This window comes from Rattus rattus, chromosome 3, assembly GCF_011064425.1.
Source record: "Rattus rattus isolate New Zealand chromosome 3, Rrattus_CSIRO_v1, whole genome shotgun sequence".
In the NCBI taxonomy this organism is placed as follows: Eukaryota; Metazoa; Chordata; class Mammalia; order Rodentia; family Muridae; genus Rattus; species Rattus rattus.
In genome coordinates, this window is record NC_046156.1 from 57414501 (window position 1) to 57440329 (window position 25829).

Here is a 25829-nt window from a genome sequence, read left to right on the forward strand (position 1 = left end):
GTACCTTCCTCTTGTAATCAGGAGCTACTGTAACTGTTATTTGTGCTTTTCTTTCCCCACCCATTTTCTTGTTAAACTTAGTCTATCCTACTGTAGTGTGTTTCCTTCCAGCCGACCTGGTTTGCTTTCTTGGCCATGACAGGCAAAGCACTTTGTTTAGTCACTTCTTTTGTGCCACCATACACTCTACTTTCTTGTTCAGCCTGGCGGATTCCCATGCTTTTAATTTCTATTTGACAACCCCTCCTTCTCTGTCTATGCAAATCAGGCCGCACTCCGTATTGTTAACATATAGTTATATCGTCTATGTGTGGTTTATGTTTTCTGTAACAGTTGCTGGGTCCTATTTCCTCTGTTGTCATTTACTCATTGTGTACTTACTCTGCTTACGAATTTGATTCATTCCTATCAGCAAATCGTGTGTGTGTGTGTGTGTGTGTGTGTGTGTGTGTGTGTGTGTGTATTCCCAGAGCCTATTAAAGTTCTCTTTACTTTTGGGGAATGCTGGCTAATTATCATTGAATTTAGTGAGTGGTAACTATTAATTTGAACAAAAATTACTATTAAGAGGAAATCCTATTAAGACTTATGTTAGACTGATCAATAAGTGTGTTCATTATATAAGCAGAAATGAGTTAACAGCCAAATTAGTGATAGTACCTGAAGAAAGACAGTGAGTTTGTGTTGCTGGTCGTGGACTGTGTCATCGTGTAGCAGTCAGTGCTTTGGAGCCTGGGAATCTGGTGATAGATTGGTTCAGTGGTTTTCTCAGTGCTTGACTTCAAATCTCAAGTCTTTTCATGTGGCTGATACATTGCTTGTATTGAGACAGTTAGGCTTCTCCATTAATATGTCTGAAGCAGAGGATTCACTCTTATGGAATGGGGAGTCCCAGTGGTACGATTTGTCCTCTGATTCTTAGCATAATCAGTCTGCTAGAAAATGCATGATTTGGACGACCATAATAGTATACAGAAAGTTCCTTGTTGTTCATGTGAGAGTGCTATTCTGTGCACATAGACTACATCCATTTGCGACTGAGAATCATCTTAGACTGAATTGTGAATAACTCCCTTATAATAGTTGGCACCATGTCATATCCTGGCCACCTCCACATTTGAGAGGTCCTTCTGTCATGGCCTTGAAGGTGAGCCATTTCTTTTTAGAAGGTCTTAATTTTCTTTAGGCACATTGCACTAAATTGTGTAGGATTTCAGTTGTGTTGTTTCACTATTTTCTTTACCAGTTGCCAATTGTTCTCTAGTCATTTTCTGAAACAATTCTTGTCTGTATTGTACATCACTAGCAATTTACATAACTCAACTATTTTTCCTACCTTCTATGAAATTTCCCTTTAATATTATTAAAACCAGATAGTTGAAAAGGCTGTTTCAAAGATAGTTTTAGAATTTTAAGGTGTCAATTTTAGCAAGGAAATAGTAGGCACACCCAATCTCGCCTGTGGAAATAGACACGATGTTGCCATGGAAGAGGCCATGAAGTGGGAGCTGGAAGGCTTGGTGTGCAGAAGGGTGGGGGCAGAGGCTGTGGTGGGTGGAGAGTGTCTGTGGAGCACTGCCTGGAGCTGTGGAGCACTGCCTGGAGCAGAGGCTGTGGTGGGTGGAGAGTGTCTGTGGAGCACTGCCTGGAGCAGAGGCTGTGGTGGGTGGGGAGTGTCTGTGGAGCACTGCCTGGAGCAGAGGCTGTGGTGGGTGGAGGTGTCTGCAGTGCCTGGAGCAGAGGCTGTCTGGAGAGTGTCTGTGGAGCACTGCCTGGCAGACCCCTCCTGGAGCAGAGGCTGCTGGGTGGATTCTGTCCTGCCTGGAGGTTTGGGTGGGGAGGTTCCTGGATGTGGTGGGTGGAGACTTGTGCCTGTGGCAGACCCCTCCTTGGCATTCCTGTTGGTTTGTAGGCTCCTATAGACTTGTGCCTGTGACAGAGGACTGTTTCAACGTCCTGTTCATTCTTCCTTTCAGCTCATGTTTAGTTTCTGCTGCTGACACTTTCCCACCGCAGTCAGGTAGAAGCTGTGATAGCATCTCGTTCACTCATCTTGAAGGGAATGGCTTTTGTAGTTTAGGAGTGATTATACCGAGTGACAAGAATTATATTTGCCTTTGGAAAGTATCTTTTATTTGGTTGTTTTCTCTTTTTCTGCTTTGATAGGAGGTACAGCCATCATAAATGGATGTTGAATTGGACTCTATTTTTACTTCTAATGAATGATTTAATTGTTTTTTTTCTTTAATCTATTAGTGGACAAATTTTATTGGTAGAATTTTCTAAAGCTCTTAATATTTGAGGAAGAACTCCAGTTATGTATTATCCATTTAGTCCTAATGTTTTTCTCTAAAATGCTAAAATTTAAGGAGTTCAAATTCTTATTTTTAAAAGTAATTATAAAATTTATGTAAATTGTCAGTTCCCACATGTTGCTTTCAAATGTACTTCACTTGTGGCTGAGCAATTGAATCTAGCATTTAGCTAATAAAGTAAAATATTGGGAGCTATTACACGACAGTATTATTAACAGCTAGATGTTCTGTTACTAACCACCTCATGAGTTTTAATGTGGGTTTGAGGGTGAACTTGGCAGGTTGCTTGCTTTAAACACTGTTGTTATAGACACACTTTGGCTAGGGCCTTATTTCTTTTTGAGCCTTTGTCGTCTGTTGTGGCAAGCTTTCCATGACAGGTTTGAACAGAAAGCAAAATCTCTGAACATAATAGTTTTTTTTTTGTCTTATTAGAAGAGATATTTATTCAAAAATCTCTTACCATGGTACCAGGAAAGAAAGGATCATGATGCCATGAGACTGCTAGAGAAACTTCTAACCCAAGAGTTCGAGCTTAGAGTCAAAGAAAGAGTTTAAGAGTGCTTTAAAAGGAAGGGAAGAATATGTGCAGGAAGCCATTGAAAGAGGCGTTTAGGGGACCACAAGGGGTGTGGCTGAGCACAAAGGATGTATGTGCATGATGAGTCTGCAGGGACCGAGGGAGGCATATTGTGTAGCCTTTTGTTTTAGTATGGACAGTAAAGCCTTACCGTGTGGAGGGAGTAAGTAAAGGGTTGCAAGTGTGGGTGCCGCAGTTGTATGATTGCAGAAAGCTTTTTGTCCTGCCGTGTTCTTCTCAATTCTCTGTTGGGGAATTAAAACTTTTTCTGGACAGCGTTGAGAAATATTTAGGGAGCACAATGAGAATTTCTATTGGATTCCATTTAGATGATGAGCGCTATTTACTAGGATGAAGACTGACAAAATAAAGAGAGTTTTAGGGATGGAACCCACTATTCTAGTTTGGATTGTCCAATGAAGGCTTCAGAGAAACAGTTACAAACACTGTTTTGGGATTTGGGTTAGAAATAAGAATTTTCCTTTTGCTAAGTGAATAAAACTAATTTTACATTTGCATATGATCTTTGAGTTCATATTACATGCATTTTATTCACAATTCAATCACATTTTCTGAAAGATGTTTTAATTTTTGTAGATGGCCTAAGGCTGTTGGTCTAAGAGACTAATTTTATTCTTTCTTTGTGCCCTTTGGTTCAGATCTTGAAGTAAGACTTTTACTTGGAAGCCTGCTTAGCTGCTGCTCTGTGGGAAGCCGTGTGGTTAGAGAAGAAAATATCGAGACCATAGCAAAGTAGCTGAACTGTAGTAGGCTTTAGACGTGCATAGCCTGGGAGTTTAACATTGATTCATCTATTTTTGGAGGTTTTTGTGTTGAGCAGTTTTCAAGCCATCTAGAAACAAACACAAGTCCTATGCATGAAGCATCTTCTCATGTCTATATGTTTAGGGACCTACTTGAACTAACAGCTGCTGTTCCCAGGGATTTGCAGGTACCACATAAAGAATTTAGGAGTTATAATCTTTAATGGTGGCCTTAAGATTGAAGGTTTGTGCAAATATGAGTGCTGTTATAGACACACATGATCAGAGAAGTGTTGGTACTGGACTAGAGGGGAGAGAGTAGGCACGTCTTATGCTACTTTTGCCTTTTTTTTTAAACATACCTTTTTTATTATTTATTTATTTATTTATTTATTTATTTATTTTTTACAGTTCAGTCATTACCCGCCTCCAGGTCCACCCTGCAATAGTTCTTCATCCCATTCTTCCTCCCCTCCTGTCACCAAGAATATCCCCCTGCCCCAAAGCCAGGCCTCCCCACTCCCTGGGGGCCTCTAGTCTCTTGAGGGTTAAGTGCATCTTCTCTTGCTGAGGCCAGACTAGGCAGTCCCCTGATGTATATGTGTCAGAGGCATAGGAATAGTTAGTATATGCTGCCTTCACTCTTATACCTTTTCAGCTTCCCTAAACAGGAAGAAAGGAACAAATTCTGGGAAAGACTGTAAAAATGTAAAAGGCCCAAATCATCCTAAAACAAGGCCTACATCTTTAAAGACAATATCTATACATGTGTGGTTTTATTTCTGGGTCTTCAATTCTATTCCGTTGATCAACCTGTCTGTCTCTGTACCAATACGATGCGGGTTTTATCACTTACTATTGCTCTGTAGTACAGCTTGAGGTCAGGGATGGTTCTGTTATTGTTAAGAATTGTTTTCACTATCTTGGGTTCTTTGTTTTGCCATATGAAATTGAGAATTGCTCTTTCCATGTCTTTGAAGAATTGTGTTGGAATTCGATGGGGAGTTGTGTTTGATCTGTGGACTGCTTTTGGTAGAATGGCCATTTTTACTATGCTAATCCTACCAATACATGAGCATGGGAGATCTCTCCATTTTCTGAGGTCTTCTTCACTTTTCTTCTTGAGAGACTTGAATCTTGTCATAAAGATTTTTCACTGGTTTGGATAGAGTTACCCTAAGATATTTTATATTATCTCTTCTAGTAATCATGTGTGCTTGGCAGAGGCTTTCTGTCCTACTGAGAAAAGGGGGCTCATCAGAGAGGCGACATATGTTTATTGTCACCCTGCTAATGAAGATACCACAGCCTCACTGATGGCATAGTCAGAGAGATGTCCTTGGTTAGTGTGTTCTGTCTTGCTAAAAGGGCTATGGAGAATAAGGAGACTAAGTAAGTAATTTTTGGAAATGTGTCAGCCATGTCTTTCAGAAAGCTCAGGCCCTGTAAAATGGTCTTCATTCATTGAGAAGCTTTGAAAAAAAACCAGATGGGACATGTTGTGGGCTGTGTCCCATGCCATCCACTTCAGCTCACTCTAGATTGGTGCATAATGCCTGTTTACAGGGGTGTGGTGGTGGGGAGATCTTTACAGTTATACCCGAGAGCCTTTGCAAACACGGTGGGCTTCTGAGTGTTACTCAGCAGTTAGTGAGGCAGTCGCCATGCTGGGAGCTGCTACTGAGCTTAGTGGCTACATACTGTGCCCAATACGTTTGGACACACATATTTTTTTTTTCTTTTTTATTGGATTTTATATATATATATATATATATATATATATATATATATATATATATTTCAAATGTTATTCCCTTTCCCGGTTTCCTGGACGTAAGCCCCCTATCCCATCTGCCTCCCCTTCTTTGATAAGGGTGTTCCCCTCCACACCCACACCCCTTCCCATCTCCCCCACCCCTCAACATTCCTCTACACTGGGGGTCCAACTTTGGCAGGTCCAAGGGCTTCTCCTTCCATTGGTGCCCAACAAGGCTATTCTCTGCTACATATGCAGTTGGAGCCCTGGGTCAGTCCATGCATAGTCTTTGGGTAGTGGTTTAGTCCCTTCGAGCTCTGGTTGGTTGGCATTGTTGTTCTTATGGGGTTGCAAGCTCCTTCAGCTCTTTCAATCCTTTCTCTAATTCTTCTAACTGGGGTCCCGTTCTCAGTTCAGTGGTTTGCTGCTAGCGTTTACCTCTGGCTGTGTCTTTCAGGATCTATATCCGGTCCCTTTCAGCATGCATTTTCTAGCTTCATCAATCTTATCTAGTTTTGGTGGCAGTATATATATGGGCCACATGTGGGGCAGGCTCTGAATGGGTGTTGCTTCTGCCTCTGTTCTAAACTTTGCCTCCACATCCCCTCCTATGAATATTTTTATCCCCTTTTAGGAAGGAGTGAAGCATCCGCATTTTGGTCATCCTTCTTGAGCTTCATGTGGTCTGTGGATTGTATCTTGGGTAATTCGAGCTTTTGGGCTAATATCCACTTATCAGTGAGTGCATACTATGTGCGTTTTTCTGTGATTGGGTTACCTCACTCAGAATGATTGTTTTCTAGTTCATTCTATTTGCCTATGAATTTCTTGAAGTCATTGTTTTTGATAGCTGAGCAGTACTCCTTAGTGTAGATGTACCATATTTTCTATATCCATTCCTCTGTTGTAGGGCATCTGGGTTTTTTCCAACTTCTGGCTATTATAAATAAGGCTGCTATGAACATGGTGGAGCATGTGTCTTTGTTGTATGTTGGAGCATCTTTTGGGTATGTGCCCAGGAGAGGTATAGCTGGGTCCTCAGGTAGTGGAATGTCTAATTTTCTGAGGAACCTCTAGACTGATTTCAAGAGTGGTTGTACCAGTTTGCAATTTCACCAAGAGTGGAGGAGTGTTCCTCTTTCTCCACATCCTCACCAACATCTGCTGTCACCTGAGTTTTTGATCTTAGCCATTCTGACTGGTGTGAGGTGAAATCTCAGGGTTGTTTTGATTTGCATTTCCCTGATGACTAAGGATGTTGAACATTTCTTTAGGTACTTTTCAGCCATTTGATATTCCTTAGTTGAAAATTCTTTGTTTAGCTCTGTACCCCACTTTTTAAAATAGGGTTATTTGGCTCTCTGGAGTCTAATTTCTTGAGTTCTGTGTATATATTGGATATTAGCCCTCTATGAGATGTAGGATTGGTAAAGATCTTTTCCCAGTCTGTTGGTTACCGTTTTGTCCTAATGACAGTGTCCTTTGCCACAGAAGCTTTGCAGTTTTATGAGATCCCATTTGTTGATTCTTGATCTTAGAGTATAAGCCATTGGTGTTCTGTTCAGGAAATTTTCCCCAGTGCCCATGTAATCAAGACTCTTTCCCACTTTTTCTTCTGTTAGTTTGAGTGTATCTGGTTTGATGTGGAGGCCCTTGATCCACTTGGACTTAAGCTTTGTACAGAGCGATAAGAATGGTTTGATTTGCATTCTTCTACATGCTGACCTCCAGTTGAACCAGCACCATTTGTTGAAAATGCTATCTTTTTTTCCACTGGATGGTTTTAGCTTCTTTGTCAAAGATCAAGTGACCATAGGTATGTGGGTTCATTTCTGGGTCTTCAAGTCTATTCCACTGATCTACCTGCCTGTCTCTGTGCCAATACCATACAGTTTTTATCACTATTGCTCTGTAATACTGCTTGAAGTCAGGGATGGTGATTTCCCCAGAAGTTATTTTATTGTTGAGTATCGTTTTTGCCATGTTGGGTTTTCTTGTTATTCCAAATGGATTTGCAAATGGCTCTTTCTAACTCTATGAAGAATTGAGTTGTAATTTTGATGGTGATTGCATTGAATCTGTAGATTGCTTTTGGCAAAATGGCCATTTTTACTATATTAATCCTGCCAATCCATGAACATAGGAGGTCTTTCCATCTTCTGAGATCTTCTTCAATTTCTTTCTTTAGAGACTTGAAGTTATTGTCATACAGATCTCTCACTTGCTTGGTTAAAGTCACACCGACATATTTTATATTATTTGGGACTATTGTGAAGGGTGTCATTTCCCTAATTTCTTTCTCACCCTGTTTATCCTTTGAGTAGAAGAAGGCTACTGATTTGATTGAGTTAATTTTATACCCAGACACCATGCTGAAGTATAGTTTATCAGACTTAGTAGTTCTCTGGTGGAACTTTTGGGGTCACTTGAGTATACTATCATATCATCTGCAAATAGTGATATTTTGACTTCATTTCCAATTTGTATCCCTTTGACCTCCTTTCATTGTCTGATTGCTCTTAGCTAGGACTTAGAGTACTATATTGAATAAGTAGGGAGGGAGTGGGCAGCCTTGTCTAGTCCCTGATTTTAGTGGGATTGCTTCAAGTTTCTCTCCATTTAGTTTAATGTTAGCTACTGGTTGGCTGTATATTGCTTTTACTGTGTTTAGGTATGGTTCTTGAATTCCTGATCTTTTGAGGACTTTTATCATGAAGGGATGTTGAATTTTGTCAAAAGCTTTCTCACCATCTAATGAAATGATTATGCGGTTTTTTTCTTTGAGTTTGTTTATATAGTGGATTACGTTGATGGATTTCCATATGTTGAACCATCCCTGCATCCTTGGGATGAAACCTACCTGATCATGATGGATGATTGTTTTGATGTGCTCTTGGATTTGGTTTGGGAGACTCTTATTGAGTATTTTGGCATCAATATTAATAAGGGAAATTCATCTGAAGTTCTCTTTCTTTGTTGGGTCTTTGTGTGGTTTAGGTATAAGTGTAATTGTGACTTCATAGAAGGAATTAGGTAGTGCTCCATCTGTTTCTATTTTGTGGAATAGTTTGGACAGTATTGGTATGAGGTCTTCTATGAAGGTCTAATAGGATTCTGCACTAAACCTATCTGGTCCGGGGCTCTTTTTGGTTGGGAGACTTTTAATGACTACTTCTATTTCTTTAGGAGTTATGGGGTTGTTTAGATGGTTTATCTGTTCCTGATTTAACTTCGATGCCTGGTATTTGTCTAGAAAATTGTCCATTTCCTCCAGATTTTCTAGTTTTGTTGAATACAGACTCTGTACTAGGATTTGGTGATTTTTTTTTTAATTTCCTCAGATTTTGTTATGTCCCCCTTTTTATTTCTGATTTTGTTTAATTTGGATAGATTCTCTGTGCCCTCTGATTAGTCTGGCTAAGGGTTTATTTATCTTATTGATTTTCTCAAAGAACCAACTTTTGGTTCTGTTGATTCTTTCTATGGTCCTTTTTGTTTCTACTTGGTTGATTTCAGCTCTGAGTTTGATTATTTCCTGCCTTCTACTCCTTCTGGGTGTATTTGCTTCTTTTTGGTCAAGAGCTTTTAGGTGTGCTGTCAAGCTGCTGATATATGCTCTCTCCTGTTTCTTTCTGCAGGCACTCAGAGCTATGAGTTTTCCTCTTAGCACTGCTTTCATTGTGTCCCATAAGTTTCTGTATGTTGTACCTTCATTTTCACTAAATTCTAAAAAGTCTTTAATTTTTTCCTTTCTTTCATTACCAAGTTATCATTGAATAGAGTGTTGTTCAACTTCCTTGTATATGTGGGCTTTCTGTTGTTATTGAAGACCAGTCTTAGTCCGTGATGATATGATAGGATGTGTGGGATTATTCTATCTTCCTGTATCTGTTGAGATCTGTTTTGTGACCGATTATATGGTCCATTTTGGAGAAAGTACCATGAGGTCCTGAGAAGAAGGTGTGTATTCTTTTGTTTTAGGATGGACTGTTCTATAAATATCTATTAAGTCCATTTGGTTCATAACTTCTGTTAGTTTCTCTATTTCTGTTTCCATGATCTGTCCATTGATGAGAGTGGGGTATTGAAATCTCCTACTATTATTGTGTGGTGCAGTGTGTGATTTGAACTTTAGTAACATTTCTTTTATATATGTAGGTGACCTTGTATTTGGAGCATAGATATTTAGGATTGAGAGTTTATCTTGGTGAATTTTTCCTTTGATGAATATGAAGTGTCCTTCTTTGTCTTTTATGATGACTTTTGGTAGAAAGTCAATTTTATTCCATATTAGAATGGCCATTTTTAGCTTGTTTCATTGGACCCTTTGCTTGGAAAGTTGTTTTCCAGCCTTTTATTCTCAGATAGTGTCTGTCTTTGTCTCTGAGGTGTGTTTCCTGTATGCAGCAAACTGCTGGGTCCTCTTTACGTATAAAGTCTGTTGTTTATGTGTTTTTATTGGGGAATTGAGTCAATTGATGTTGAGAGATATTAATAGTGATTGTTGCTTCCGGTTATTTTCATTGTTAGAGATAAAATTATATTTGTATGTTTCTCTTCTTTCAGTTTTGTTGCAAGGAGATTACTTTCTTGCTTTTTCCAGGGTATAGTTTCCCTCCTTGTGTTCGAGAGTTCCATCTATTAACCTTTGTAGGACTGGATTTATGAAAAGATATTGTGTAAATTTGGTTTTGTCATGGAATATCTTGGTTTCTCCATCTATGTTAATTGATAGCTTTGCTGGATACAGTAGCCTGGGCTGGCATTTGTATTCTCTTAGGGTCTGTATGACCTCTGCCCAGGATCTTCTGGCTTTCATAGTCTGTTGAGAAATCTGTTATAATTCTGGTAGGTCTGTCTTTATATGTTACTTGACCTTTTTCCCTTATTGCTTTTAATATTCTTTCTTTGTTTTGTGCCTTTGGTGTTTTGATTATCGTGTGCCAGGAGGAATTTCTTTTCTGATCTAATTTATTTGGAGTTTTGTAGGCTTCGTGTATGTTTATGGGCTTCTCTTTTCTTTAGGGAAGATTTCTTCCATAATTTTGTTGAAGATATTTACTGGCCCTTTAAGTTGTGAGTCTTCATTCTCTTCTACACCTATTATCCTTAGGCTTAATCTTCTCATTGTGTCCTGGATTTCCTGGATGTTTTGGGCTAGGAACTTTTTGCGTTTTACATTATCTTTGATGGTTGTGTCGATGTTTTCTTTGGTATCTTCTGACCCTGAAATTCTATCCTCTATCTTTCTTGGTGACACTTGCATCTATGACTCCTGATCTCTTCCCTAGGTTTTCTATCTCCAGGGTTTGTCTCCCTTTGTGCTTTCTTTATTGTTTCTATTTCCATTTTTAAATCCTGGATGGTTTTGTTCAATTCCTTCACCTGTTTGGTTTTGTTTTCCTGTAATTCTTGAAGGGATTTTTGTGTTTCCTTTTTAAACACTTCTACTTGTTTACTTGTGTTGTGTCCTGTATTTCTTTAAGGGAGTTATTTAGGTCCTTCTTAAAGTCCTCTATCATCATCATGAGATGTGATTTTGTATTTAAATCTTGATTTTCCTGTGTGTTTGGATATCCAGTATTTGCTTTGGTGGGAGAATTGGGCTCTGATGATGCCAAGTATCCTTGGTTTCTGTTGCTTAGGTTCCTACCCTTACCTCTTGCCATCAGGTTGTCTCTGCTGTTAGCTTGTCTTGCAGTCTCTGACAGTGGCTTAACCCTCCTGTAGGCCGTGTGGTGGTGTGTCAGCACTCCTTAGATCTGTTTTCTTTCAGCTGGACCTGGGAACAGAGATCTCTGCTGATAGGTGTAGGCGTTCCTGGCCACTGACTTTCAGCTCTGGTGCAGGCAGAAACCTGAAGGGTCCTGCCCCTGACTGCTCCTATGTCCCTGTGCCCAGGGGGCACAGATGGCACTAGGCAATTTTCTCTTGGTTTGGGAATGTAGCAGAGAGTAGTCTCCTCTGAGTTCTCAGGAGTGTCTGCGCTTTTGAGGGTCCTTTTCTCTCTCCCACGGGACTTGGGTGCAGGAAGCTGTGTGACTGGTTCAGTTCAGTTCCAAGTGTAGGCCAGAACCAGTAGGTTCCTGCTGCTGACTGCTCCTATATTCTGTATCCAGAGGCACTATCCAGAGGCAATTTCCTCGTGGGCCAGGGATGGGGCAGAAGTGGCGGTCTGTCCTGGGGTCTCAGGAGTGTTCGCACTTCTGGGTGTTCAGCTATCTCCCCTACGGGATTTGGGTGCAGGGAGCACCCATCCTTTACAAGCCAACTAAAAGCCTATTTAATAAGGAAAAGCAGAAAAAGGAGATTTCATTGTGGCCACATTAAAAAGGACTTGAGGGGCTGTCACTGGATCACTATCTTTCTCCTCAGTCAGCTCCTTTAACTGCCTTATAGAGGACAGGTGGCTTGTTAAGGCACTGGATGCTAGCCTCTAGCTGCCTTCTTGAAACTTTAGTACTATCTGAAAGACAGAAACTGCCCTTGAAAGAACCCCTAGGCTGTCCGCTTTTCTGAGCCTGTGCGTATCCTGTGCTTGTATAGGAAGTTGGGGAGACTCTTAGCTGAAAGTGTCAAAACACTCACCTGGAAGAAACTCCACAGAAGCCGAAGTCTGCGGCAGGGAATTGAGGGCTCCAGCAGAATATCCGTCTCTTCTCTCTGGTCCTCGGTGGAAGTGTGTTCTCATGCTGATTCTCTCATGGTTGTAGATGTTTGAAGAGAAGAAGGAATAGTTGGGTCACTTTGAACTTAGCAGCCAAAAAAGAAGTTTTTATCAGGTGGCTTTGTTCATTTTTTAATCCATAGAGAAAAGTATTTCCTGGTAGACCCCCTTTTTCTTATTTATTAAATTAGGGTTATGTGGCTATCTGTAACTGTGGGCTGGTGGGAAAGATTTGGTTGGCATAGATGAATTATGATGTGTTACATTGGGCAGGCACAATTCTCTTTTATTTTTAGTAAGATAGCATTGTTCTCTCTGTCTCTGTCTCTCTCTGTCTGTCTCTGTCTCTGTCTCTCTCTGTGTCTGTCTATCTCTATCTCTGTCTCTCTGTCTCTGTCTCTGTCTCTTTCTCTCTCTCTCTCTGTGTCTGTCTGTCTGTATTCTGTATTCTGTTTAAACATGTAGTGAAGGACATCTGGATTTTTCTAGTTTGGACTTATTGTGAATAAAGCTGGCATAAATATTTGAATAAACTTTTCTTAAAATTTATAGTAAAGGATATATAATGCTGTATCCTGTTAGGCACCTCGAAGTGCCGTGGCATTAGGTGCATTCACACTGCTGTACAGCGGTCACTCTTCTTCATCTCTAGACCTCTCTATGCTGGTAACAGAAGCTCTGCACCCATAAAGCAGTGCCTGTGTCACCCCTGCTGCAGTCCCATGCCAGTGTTTTACTTTGCAGCTCTGTAGCTGTGCCTTCTCCACACGCCTCACATAAAGGGAATAGCCTTCTATGACAGGCAGTTAGGAGTGGGAAACACAACCAGCGTTTTCAAAACCCCGAGAACTGAAACCTGAAACATTTGTGGTCTCAATTATTTAGGATAAGAAACACTGTATTCACCACTAACTAAATTAGAACTTTTATTTTTAAAAAAAAGTTGAAGAGCGTTTTAATTAGTCTTGATCAGTTGGGAATCAGCACATTATTAAATCTTGGCCATTTGCCGAGTAGTTTTAGCAGCATATGCTGTACTAAATAAATGAAAGTTTCCTACCTCTAATCTCCCCTGTCTCTTCCCTTGTTCTAGATTCATGTTTTTGTCTTCTCTCTGCTATTCAACACCACTGACTGACTTCCTCTCCCTTTTCACTGGTCCCTCTTGTTCTCCTTGCCCTCTTCCTTGCCCTCTTTCCATGGATCCCTTCAAGTTTCTCAGTTTTCTGTTGTGGAATTAGAACTTTTTTCTAGGTTTTCCCTTTCCATGTAAAATATTCACTCAGTATTTGGAATACATTTTCCTTCTCACACCACCTTATATTTATCCTGTTCTTTGGCCAGATGACTGTTTGTCACTGATAAAACTATCGTTAGAGTTTAGTAGGAGAATTTTAAGGTGTTGAGTACTACTCTGACCTTTAAAATTTTTTTTTTAATTTATTTTTATTTCCCAGGGAAGAAGAAGAGCGTCTGAGAAATAAGATTAGAGCTGATCATGAGAAAGCCCTGGAAGAAGCGAAAGAAAAATTAAGAAAGTCAAGAGAGGAAATCCGTGCAGAAATTCAGACAGAGAAAAATAAAGTAGCCCAAGCAATGAAGACAAAAGAGACCAGGGTACTGCCGCCTGTCCCTGTCCCACAGCGTGTAGGGGTCAGTGGTGGGGACCCAGAAGACGAGGAGATCAGGAAGAAAAGAGACAAAATTAAAGAGGTAATAAGCCGAGGTTGGGATGTGGAGACATGTAGATCCACGTCTAACTGAACATTACTGGTGTTGTATGTGCATCTATGCTCTTCTGTGTAGTTGTGATTCTGTCTCCAGGCCGACAATAAGGGTTGGAGTGCTGTCTTTTTCTTTATTGATCATAATGTAAGTTTTTGAAATTAAAAATGTGATTCAAGTTTGTTTAGATGGTTAGATGGCTTGGCCATGTTAGGGATTTTTGAAGCACAGGGTTTTATAGAAGAGTAGAATTTGTGTATAAGTTTATGAATAAGCAATTTAAAATATTCAGTTTGAATGAGTTATACCAGATGCTCTGCAGAGCCTTTCATAGTTGAGATTTTAAGCAGTTTGTGCTGTTTGAGACATGTTTTAAGGACTGTACTGCTATTAGGACCATGTTCCTTCCAAAGGTTCTTCATGGATTAAATAATAGAAAAAGGTTGATCTCAAAGGTCTTCAAATTTATTTAGCACCAGAAGTCTTTTTATTGTAATTCTATGAATTATAGATTAAGAGAACACCAACTCTAGTGAACTGAGCTAAACTGTGTTTATTGGGGTTCCTGATAATGTTGAGTAGAGTTTATAGTTAAGCTGCTTATGAAGAAGCGTCATCAGGTGCAACAGCATCGTCAAGAATACATTTAATTTATACAGATGGCTATATGTCCTGGTAATGGATACATATTTAATGTATTTTAAACCTGATCTGTGAGATTTTTCTCACTGCCATGACATTTTTGACAGGAGCGACGAAAGGAGGGGGAGGAGGGAGGGGAGAAGGAAGGGAGGGGGAGGAGGGAGGGGAGGAGGAAGGGAGGGGAGGGAGGGTAGGTGGATGGGCTTCTTTGACTCCCAGTTAGAGACATTGCTGTGCTAGGGAAGGAGGGATGGCTGGCCATGTTGCATCTGCAGTCTGGAAGCCAGAGAGCTGTGAATCAGCTGGCTTCTGCCCTTTCCTCCTTCTCTCCCCCAGTTTCAACCAAATGGAAGGGATGGTGCCACCCACTTTCAGGGTCGGTCTCCCTCCTCAGTGCAGCCTCCTGGAAGCATCCTCGTTGACAGAGCCAGAGTTGGTCCTAAGTGTCCCCTTATCCTGTTCAGTTGACGTCCCATCTTGATGGCCGTCACCCGTGGCTTTAGTACTATAAACCTTGATGAGTGAAGATGGATGGACATTTTAATTTTTGCCTGTCATTGGGGTGTGTTTTTTACAGTGGCAACTTAGTATATTTTTCTTGGCAGCGTACTTTTTATGACAGCTTTTTGTTCAGATACTTTTGTTACTCATCTTCAGATGTCAGTATAATGTTTTGAAATATTTTCTTACATATGTAATGATTTAGATGGATAATCATGTGCATTTAAGGGAGTTTCAGGCTGAGGCCCGGTGGTTTGCCAGGTTCCATAGAGGTTCGTATTAGCAGTGCATTTGGGCTCAGCTTGTCCCATTCCTTTACTAGGCTTTCTTTGACTTACTGATTCCAGTGACTTTTTGTAGATAACTTCTGATTACATAATCGTCCTGTTTTGAATAGTAGTACTTTTTCTTTTTCCTTATATCTGTTTCTTAGCCTACTGCACAGGCTAGACCTTGTGTTCACTATTTTTAAAAGAAGTGATGAGAAACAACAGGACTCGATTAGGTGCTCACTCTAGAGCGTAAGTGTTTGGTACGTTGGCAACTGTTGGTACGTTGGTAACCTCTTAGGTTGAGGATATTTCTTTATAATTACAGTTTAAGGGTTTGTATCATGCGTGTTGAATTTTGTGAAATGCTTCGTTTATATTTTTCTTTAGATAATTGTCTGATTTTTTTTTTTACTTTTTTGTTAATATGGTGAATTTTATTTACTTTTTTTAAATGTTAACTCACCTTATATGTCTGGGTGAAACTACATGTAGTCATGTTAACATATTTTCTTTATACAGTGCTAATTTGTTGTGGAAGAAATTTTGCCTGTATTGGTCTGGAGTTTTCTTTCAATGTTTTTGTCTAATTTTGGTATTTGATTGATACTGGCTACATGAAGCAAGTTTTGAAGTGGTTTAATGAGTGGCATGTTGTTAAATGATACACTGCAGTTTGCTGCTATATTAAATGTTGTGTAGCTCAGAACTACATAGGTTGTAAAAAACTCAACTCACGTTAGCTGACACAGAGTGCTTATTAGTTTAATGGCTTCAAATGAGGGCATTAGGGTTGGATGATTTGCCTTTGTCTCTTTTCTTACACTACTTGGTTTTTCCTTAATAGGAGAGAGTTAGCCATGAACAGTTTTAGGATTAAATTATATAAACCCTTCTGATCCTAAGGGAGATCATCTTCTGTGTCCTCCCGTTTAGACTAAGGTCAATCCAAAGGCCTTGATTACCTACTTGATCCATATACCCATCCAGTCACGATGAGAGAGCAAGGCTTGGCAGCTTACGACCTGTGGGCTAAAGCTTTTCATTTGCCTGTTTTTGAAAAATCAATTTTAGTTGGAATACAGACATGGCCATTTGGTTACATATTACCTAGGACTGCTTTTGTGCTTTTGTAAGACTTTAAACCTTTTGGTCTCTGGTCTAAAGGTAAGAGATTGTAGAGTCAGGCTGAATTAGTTGTTGGTAGAAGCAGGGCCTCTTGATTGACAACCCAGTCATTAGTTATCACAGTGAAGAAAGAGGGGCTGTTCCCCAAAGTATTAGCACTTTATGAAAGGAAAGAATGCCAGATAGCTACCTCTCTTTCTCCACATATCTTTCTGATTACATCTAATGTTTTGTTGTGTAAATTAAAATTAAGTATAGTTGTTTTTGTTAGGGTTTCTGTTGCTGCAGTGAAACACCGTGGCCAGAAAGCAGGTTGGAGGGAAGGGAGTATTTGGCTTATACTCCCATATTGCTCTTCATCATCAAAGGAAGTCAGGACTGCAACTCAAACATGGCAGGGACCTGGGCACAGGAGCTGATGCACAGGTCATGGAGGGGTGCTGCTTACTGGCTTGCTCCTAATGGCTTGCTCAGTCTGCTTTCTTATAGAACCCAGGACCAACATTCTAGGGATGGTACCACCTACAATGGGCTGGACTCTTTCCCATCGGCCACTGTTAAGCAATGCTTTACAGCTGGGGAAGCATTTTCCACCTACAATGGGCTGGCCTCTTTCCCATCGTCACTGTTAAGCAATGCTTTACAGCTGGGGAAGCGTTTTCTCATTCGCGGTCCCTCCCTTCAGATAATTCTAGCTTGTGTCAAGTTGACATCAGAGTAGCCAGCATAGTAGGTATATATGTTTTTATAGTGAAACAAATGTTAATTGAATAACAAGCTAATGTAGGAAACATGGCAGAATGGGTAAGAATATAGCATCCCAACTCTAAATTATATGAAGTATAAAGTAGTCTGTGGATAGCTTCAAATGGTGCGTTACAGTTTTTCTCTTTGCAGATGATGAAACATGCCTGGGATAATTACAGAACATACGGATGGGGCCATAATGAGCTCAGACCTATTGCAAGGAAAGGGCATTCCACTAACATATTCGGTAAGGTAACTGTTTTGAATTACTCTTTTCCCCCATTCTCTATCTTTTCAAACAAAATCTGGCTTTTAAAAGTACTCTCCCAGGTCTGTGTCTGTGCAGTTATGCTGACCTGTCTGTCTTGGTGTGTCAGGATTTAGTCCTAGTGTGCTGTAATGTACAGCTTTGTGTTACTCTACTCACACACAGCTACTTCAGACATTTATCTAAGTATTTTGAAGATTTTTTTACCCTGCGTTTTCTTTTGTTTAATGTCATGAAAGGTAGATATATATTTGCAATTTTTTCCCCTTAAAGACAGTAAACTACTACTAGTGATACTCATAAAGGAAAAGGGAACAGTTTAGAGATTCTGGTGTGCTAGAAGCTTAATATGTCACACACTACAAGTAGTGATGCCATGCATTATGACTGTCTGTCTGTCTGTCTGTCTGTCTGTCTCTCTCTCTCTCTCTCTCTCTGTGTGTGTGTGTGTGTGTTGAGGAAGGGGATGAATAGATCTGAGGAAGGTCTTTATCATGGAATAGAGAGTGGTCTGAGGAAAGGCTGTATCCTTCTTGGACGTGTTAGTTTTTCCTGTTCAGCTCGGTTCACTTGTTAACTGTAACTTGCCCTACTAATTTTGACCAGCAAATTTATTAAACCTAGAATTAATCTTGGGGCTTGTCAGAGCTGTTCCTTGTGGTCATCACTCCTTCCTTTTGCTTTTGACTGTTGATGTATTAGCTATCGTGGTAGTATCTGTAAGTGAGAACAGGACCACTCACATGCTGAAGGCACATACACTAGTCACAGGCTATGAAGGTTTTATTATTATTTATAGTATGCCGTAGTAATAATTCAATAACAATAGTCTTGTGAGGAATTTTTCTAATGGCATTTCTTGAGAGACAGAGACAGAGACAAGAGAGAGGTTGAGAACTGAGAAACTGTGTGTGTGTGTGTGTGTGTGTGTGTGTGTGTGTGTGTGTGTAGAAACACTTCCCTCATTCCTCCCCAGGGTGGAGGTCAGTTCTGGTCTTCTACCATGGAGTTCCAGAACTCAAACTCAGGTTGTCCAGTTTTGGAAGTGTCTTTACCTGCTGAGCCTTGTCCCCAAACCCAATTTTTCACTTCTCACCAGCTGTCTCATTTGATATCCCAAATTTCATTATGACTTTATAGAATTAAAATCATAGAGCAATCAAACAAACAGACAAACCAACAGATAAAAACCCTTAAATCCTTCCTCTGTCACTGTACGTCGAGTGGACAGGTTATCGAACTTTAACTCACAGTATTACAGGTTGTAGAGAATTAGTCTAAAGCATGTTTTTCCCTTAGCTTTTATTGTAAATGATTCATTCATGTAATAACTGAAATCAGTGCTCCCTGCCTTCACTGGTTAGTCCTTGCCACCAGAGCACTTTGCAGGTGACAGAAAACCCATCTCAGAATGGCTTGGACTAAAATCTGTTCTGCTGTCTCAGTGGAGTCTTGGTGTAGAGCTGATTCAGCTCAGGCCCACCCCCACCCCCACCCCCTCGGTGTGCTGACTTCCTCTCAGGATGGTTTCAGTATTCGGGGTTTCATGTCTTACTACTTACTCTATTTGTAGAATCAGGGTATCGTTTGGGTTTCTTAGAAATAAGATTGAAGGAATCTTTGATTTTTGTCTTCTCTAACTGATGGGGCATAGTCAAGTGTCTTACCCTCTGGGCCTGCTGCTGCAGGGGACCAGGAGTAGAAGACACTACTGCTGGACATACCTTAGCACTGGCCCTAGCTACCCAGACATGCTTAAGAGAAAGAATCCTTTGATTTTCAGAGACAAAGTTTTGCTTGCTTATGTTGGTCTATAATTTAATATCTTCCAACCTCGGCCTCCCAAGTGCTAGAATTACATGTTTGTATCACCATGATTGACTAAAGTGGTGCTTTTTGTTTTTGTTTTTGTTATGAGACAGGCTCTTTTCAGTGTGTATCTTTTGCTGTCCAGAACTCACTCTGTAGACCAGACTGACCTCAAACTCTTCCTTTCTTCCTCCCTCCCTCCCTCCCTCCCTCCCATCCATCCATCCATCCATCCATCCATCCATCCATCCATCCATCCATCCATCCTCCTCCATCCATTTCTGAGAAAAGGATCTTACTATGTACCTGGGTGTTAGACTTTAGTTCCTGAGTGCTGGGATTTAAAGGTGTACACCACAGGGGCTGGAGAGATGGCTCAGCAGTTAAGAGCACTGGCTGCACTTCCAGAGGTTTTGAGTTTAATTCCTAGCAACCACATGGTGGCTCACAACCATCTGTAATGAGATCTGATGCCCTCTTCTGGTGTGTCTGAAAACAGAGACAGTGTACTCATATACATACAATACATAAGTAATTCTTTAAAAAAGACACTCGTGTGTTCCCATGACACAGCCGTGGTTTTTTCTTGCACTGTGTTTTGCTTTAGTAGCAGGCTGTTGCTCTTTTCAATATTAGTTGTGAAGCACTTTGTTTTTCTGGAAAACAATGTAGAAGATTAATCTTATTTTCTTCTGAATACTTCATATAATTTTCCAGTGAAACTGCAAAACCCAGAGAAATTTTAAAAAGGGTTTTGAAATGTCAGTTTTTCTAATTACAAGGACTATTCCCTTTAACTGTTTCAACCTTGATATGTGCGCGCTCTCTCTCTCTCTCTCTCTCTCTCTCTCTCTCTCTCTCTCTCTCTCTCTCTCTCTCTCGGGGTGTGTGTGTGTGTGTGTGTGTGTACATACAGGCATACTCACACTGGGAATGTAGCTTAGGGCATCTACTAAATTTAAGTATTCTTGCCCTATCCCCAAAGTACAACCCTGTTTATTGGTTTGAAATTCTCTAATGTTAGTATTAAGTGTTATACATTTTCTGCTAACTGCTAAATTTAACCTTTTCTGAGATTTTTATATTTTTATTCAATTAAAATATCCCTGAATCTAGAATCCATATATTGATTTAAATGTCTAAAATCTGAACATCCCTCTAATTTCAGTCCCCCATGTGGCCTGCCATTTGACCCTGACTATTTTTGTGACACTAGTGAGATCAGATGGCAGTTTTATTTTTATTAGTGAATTTATTTGACCATTAGTAGCATATAATATTTGTGCATTGCTTTGTTTCCATGCCTTATTGACAGCTGTATAGAGTAGAACTGTCAGCCTTAACATTGAAGTAGAATGTATTTCATAAAACATGTAGAATGTGAGTGGCTCTTGGGATATTTGATCATTCATATAATTACTGTCCTACTAATCTAAGATTTTGAAATTTATTGTGAAAATAAAGTAAGGCTTAGAATTTTATCTTGACTTTTTTATTTCCTATTTTGATTTTTAGTTTGTTTCTTTCCTTCTGAAATACTAGGTTAGCGTAGATCTATTATGATTTCTTTTATAGAACCGTCTTTCAGATCAGTTCTTTTGACACTTTTCTCTGTTTCTAATATAGTCCTGCCTTTAGCACTGGTAGACCGACTCTGTTTTTCATGCTCGTTGGTTCTTTTCCCTCTCAGTAGTGTTGCGTTCATTTACTTTCGTTTGTTCTCATTAAATAGTAAAAATTTAAAGTCATTACTTTTTCAGAACCTTTTGACATTCCCATAAATTAAACAGCTGCTATATCCCCCGCCCCACCACCCTTTTGAGACAGGATTTTCCTGTAGCCCTAGCTGTTGTAGAGTTTGCTCTGTAGATCAGACTGTCCTCCAACTGAGAGATTCCCCTCCCTCTGCCTCCAAAGTGCTGGGTGGTATTAAAACGTGTGCCACTATGCCTGGCTGTGTTACACATTTGTACTGTCATTTTTCCATTTATTTACTCATAGGTAATTCCAGTTATTTTCCATTTTTTCCCCAGGTGAAATCTTGTGTTATTTAGCATTATGTAGACAGTGATAGCGATGACCAGTAGTTTTGTTTCCACTCATATATTCCTCAGCTCCTCATTTACGTACAGGCCTATCAGTGGAAATAGCTCGGATGGGGCAGAGCAGACAAGGAAAGACTAGTAACTGGGGAGCATGGCTGCTACTACAGCAGGGGAGGGACAGGAACACTGACAGGCTTCAAGGGAGCTCAGGGAAGTGCGAAGAACTTACTAACATTATCTTTTAGATGCATTCAGACAGGTATATGAGAGGCAGGAATACAGGAGTGGTTAAATGCCCCAGTAAAGCCTTTATCTTAGTAAAAAGCTGAAGCTCAAGAAAAGTAAATGAAAACTTTCTGTGTAATAACTCAAAAAGGCCATTCTCGATGGTACTGACACGGACCGAGTTGGGAGAAAACCAAATAATGTTATCAGGGCACTGTATTCTTGTTTAATTAATAGAAAGATAGATGACTGATGAGGCAAGGGAATTATTAGGAACATTTGAGCCAAAAGGTATGTAACTTAAGGACAAAGATCAAAAGATATTTGTGTCTATAGCTTTAAGCCACTGAGAGGGAAAAGTAGTTTTACCTACACCCCAAAGAGAGAGCGAAAAAGGAAGAAAGAAAGACCAGGAAGCCTTCCTGTTTCCTTGTCCTTTGTGCAGTGCCTATCTAAGTATCCGCTGTGTTTGCTTCGTTCAGTTGATCTCTTGTTACCTGCTTTCTGAAGCTCTTTAAAGATTAGAATTGTCAGAGGTGGTGGTTTCTTGTATTTTCATTTTTCTCTATGTACATTTTACTTCATGATTTCTTTTTTTCTATCTGTTTTTTTTTTTTTTTAAAAGAGTATTAACATAGTTGGGTGTGGTGGTGCATGCTTTTAGTCTGAGCACTGGAGAGGCAGAGGCAGCTGGATCTCTGAGTTTGAGGCTAGCCTGGTCTTGAGTTCTAGGACAGCCACGGATACAAAGAGGGACCCTGTCTTGACCCCAAACCCAAACCCAAACCCAAACCAAAAAAAAGAGTAATAAAATTTATTAAAATTAGTCTTATGAATTTTTAAAAGATTTATTTATTTTACTTATATAAGACTTTATTTACATATTTATTATCATATATACCCCTTCTATGAATTTGAACCAAAGGGCATGGCTTATGTTGTGACTTACCCGTCAGTTTGAATCATTGCCCTCCCCTTGCATTTTCATACTTTAGTTAAGTATGTACTCATGTTCTGACCAAGGCAAACAACAAGGAGAATCTACTGTTAGTTCTCACTTATTTTTCTATTAGCTTCCCAAATCTTAACTGTTCCTATTACCTGGTCCAATAGAAAAGTGAGTAATGACATTACTTAAATGTAATCTTTAGTTTACTCTTAATGTATACAAAATTAAAATAGATCATATGAAGGGGATTTTTTCAGTTGTTTTTTTTTTTTTGTTTATATTTCAAATGATGTCCCCCTTCTCAGTTTTCCCTCTCCAGTCCCCCACCCCACTCTGCCTCCCCTTTGCCTCTAAGAGGGTACTCCCCCCACCTACCCACTCCCACCTCACCCTTCTAGCATCCCCTTTCTCTGGGGCATCAAGCCTCCAAGGGATCAAGTGCCTCCCCTCCCATTGATGCCTGATAAGGCCAGCCTCTGCTACATATGTACTGGGAGCCATGGGCCCACCTGTTACTCTTCAGTTGGTGGTTTAGTCTCCGGGAGCTCTGAGGATCTAGGTAGTTGATATTGTTCTTCCTATGGGTTGCAGTCCCTGAAGGGAACGTTTTTAACAACAGCTATTTCTTCCTCCTAAATAGGAAGCTCACAGATGGGGGCCACCATAGTGGATGCTTTGGATACCCTTTATATCATGGGGCTTCATGATGAATTCATGGATGGGCAAAGATGGATTGAAGACAACCTTGATTTCAGTGTGGTGTGTATACTTTGGCAATGTATCTAATATTTAAAGTTAACTATAAAAGGACAGTTTAATGCTCTGATCTGGATATTTATATCCTCCTAAATTTATACTAATCCCTCATGTGTTGGAACTAGAAAGGGTCACTGGGAAGTGATCAGTTCATCAGGACAGAGCTGTTGTGGATATAATTAGTTCCTTGTAATGTAGTCCTTGAGAACTACTTTGCCTCATACGTGAGAGGTCACATAAGTACCATTGTGGGCCAGCTGACTGGTGCTTACCAGTCCCGGAATCTGCCGGAGCTGTTGATCCTGGACTTTCCAGATTCCAGGAAGGTGAGGACACATTTCCATGTGTTGAACCCGTGCTAAGTCTTCATTCTTCTTTTGGGATTATCCTTTGTTTTATTACTTTTCTGTAAGTACTCATCTTTTCTCATTGTCTTCATATTTCTTGCATTTATTTAAGGTAGTGTCTTAGTTAAGGACATAACGGGGGAGAAGGGATGACCTAAAGTCTAACAAACTAATAAACTGCTTTACGTTATAGTGCTTAGTTTATAACATTTATAATAGTAGTGAGAGAATAATTGAGTGCATCTATTGTTACTGTTATTATTATTATTCCAAACTATTGAAGAATTCGTTACTAATGTACATTTCTGAGAAATAGCCCAGGGAGCTGTGTACATGCGACTGTAAGGTAGGCAGCCTGCCTTCTGTTGTGTAGGAGGGAATGTGCTTCACCTCTGCAAAGCTCCAGGACTCTGTTGACCCCACTCATAGTGTTGCAGCCAGTGTGACCAGCTGGGTAGCTGCATGTGGGGATGTGGAGCCAATGCTTGGCGTTAGTCAAGTCTTCCTTGCCTGCTGATTGCTCTCCACCTTATACATCGAGTCAAGGTCTCTCACTCGAACCCACAGTCTACCTGTTTGGCTAGTGAGCCTTCTGTGGGGAATCTCCTCTCTCCTATCTCTGCCTATTTGATGGGACTATGGGGCGGACTGCCATACTTGTTTGGCATTTATGGAAGTGCTAGAGATTGGAACTCCATTCCACATGCTTTCATGGAAGATGCTTTACCTACTGAGCCATTCCCTGGTCCAAGAAGTGTCCTAAGCCTGAAGAGAAGCATTCAGACTTTCTATTTAGAGTGTTTTACCTATTCCCTGGGTATCAGATCCTCTGGGCCTGGTCTTATGGACAGTTGTAAACTGACATTTGGAAATTGAACCCAGGTCCTTTGGAAGAGCAGTCAGTGTTCTTAACCACTAACTAACGCTCCAGTTTCTGTTTTATCTATTGATATTTATTATAAAAACTTTTTACTATGTTTATGTATGTATCACACAGTGTGATAAAATAATAGAGTGGAGATTGTCAGAGAGCTTGGGAGAGTCTGTTCTCTCCTTCCACATTGAAATTATACAAAATAGTTTGTATTACATATGTAAGTATTTGTGATAAATGTGCTTCAGTTTGTTTGCCTTTCAGTTTTGTTTATGATCTTTTCTTGTAGATAATTTATATTTATGGTAATTTTAAATTCATAGTTGATTTATTACAAAAAAATTTGATTTTATTTTTACATATTATCTGCTTTCTTAAGTTTGCCTGTTGTCATATTTTCTTCTACTACTGTATTTATTTTACTTTTTAAATTTCTAAATATCCATTTTTCATTTTGATGTATATGTGCTGTGAATATCGATATTGGTTTCTGACATAGGAATGGGTTTTCAGTAATATTAGTTTATTAGCCATAATTCTACTGGTTTTTGGCATTTACTTTATTAGGTTATGTATTAGCAAAGTACTAAAACTTCATGAGAAGAGATAGAAATAGAGTTGTGCTATAATAATTAAAATAAATAATAGAATCATTAGAGGAGATTTTTTTGTTTTTGACTTGAGATTCATTATTCAGGAAGTGGAGGCCTTCACAGGGAACCAACACTAGTCAGACTTAGTGAGTACTGAGATAATCTCACAGGCTTGGGGTCCACCAAATGGCCCAGTGCTGTTAAGTAGGAAGCTGTGCTGATAGCAATAGAGGAACTTCTGTGAACCAACAAATGGAAGTCAGGATTTGTGACATGAGAAATAAAAGTCCAGAATATCAAAGCCAAACATTCTGTCTGTGAGAAACAAATGAACTGCTAAAAAACTGAAATTCTGAAAACGGTCAAGTGTTATATGTATATGCGTATTTTTACTTTGTCTCCGCAGAACTCGGAAGTGTCTGTGTTTGAAGTTAACATTCGCTTTATTGGAGGGCTCCTTGCAGCATATTACCTGTCGGGAGAGGAAGTGAGTACAGTCAAGTAATCCCTTGTTTGTTTGATTGCAAGAGTTATGAACGGTGTGAATGGAAATGTCTCTAGTAATTTGACTACTACTGAACTAAAGATTTTCTTGTAATATAAATTTTAGAATTCACTTACTGGGTTTTACAAAATTAAAGTTTTGGTTGGGTTTTATGAACTTAGAGAGTTGATAGATTAATAGTTTTGACTCTTGGTTTACGAACATTTTGTTATCATTTTAGAAGTTTATTTTGGTTTTTGAAAAGAAATGCTTATGTTTAGTAGTATCAAGTCCACATGTGTTTCTATACATCATATACCTGCCTGGTGCCTGTGGAGGCCAGAGGGGGGCATTGAATGCCCTGGATCTGGGCAAAAGACAGACA

At 39.8% G+C, this 25829-nt stretch overlaps 1 protein-coding gene across 1 annotated transcript in view; it reads left to right on the top strand.

Moving 5' to 3' along the window:
• Window positions 1–25829, top strand: part of Man1a2 (mannosidase alpha class 1A member 2) — a 146118-nt gene that overhangs the window by 27389 nt on the left and 92900 nt on the right. The window contains exons 2-5 of the mRNA XM_032897628.1: window positions 13540–13795; window positions 17245–17341; window positions 23031–23149; window positions 25367–25447. Coding sequence (XP_032753519.1) covers window positions 13540–13795; window positions 17245–17341; window positions 23031–23149; window positions 25367–25447 — 553 coding nt within the window. The remainder of the gene's footprint in view (window positions 1–13539; window positions 13796–17244; window positions 17342–23030; window positions 23150–25366; window positions 25448–25829) is intronic.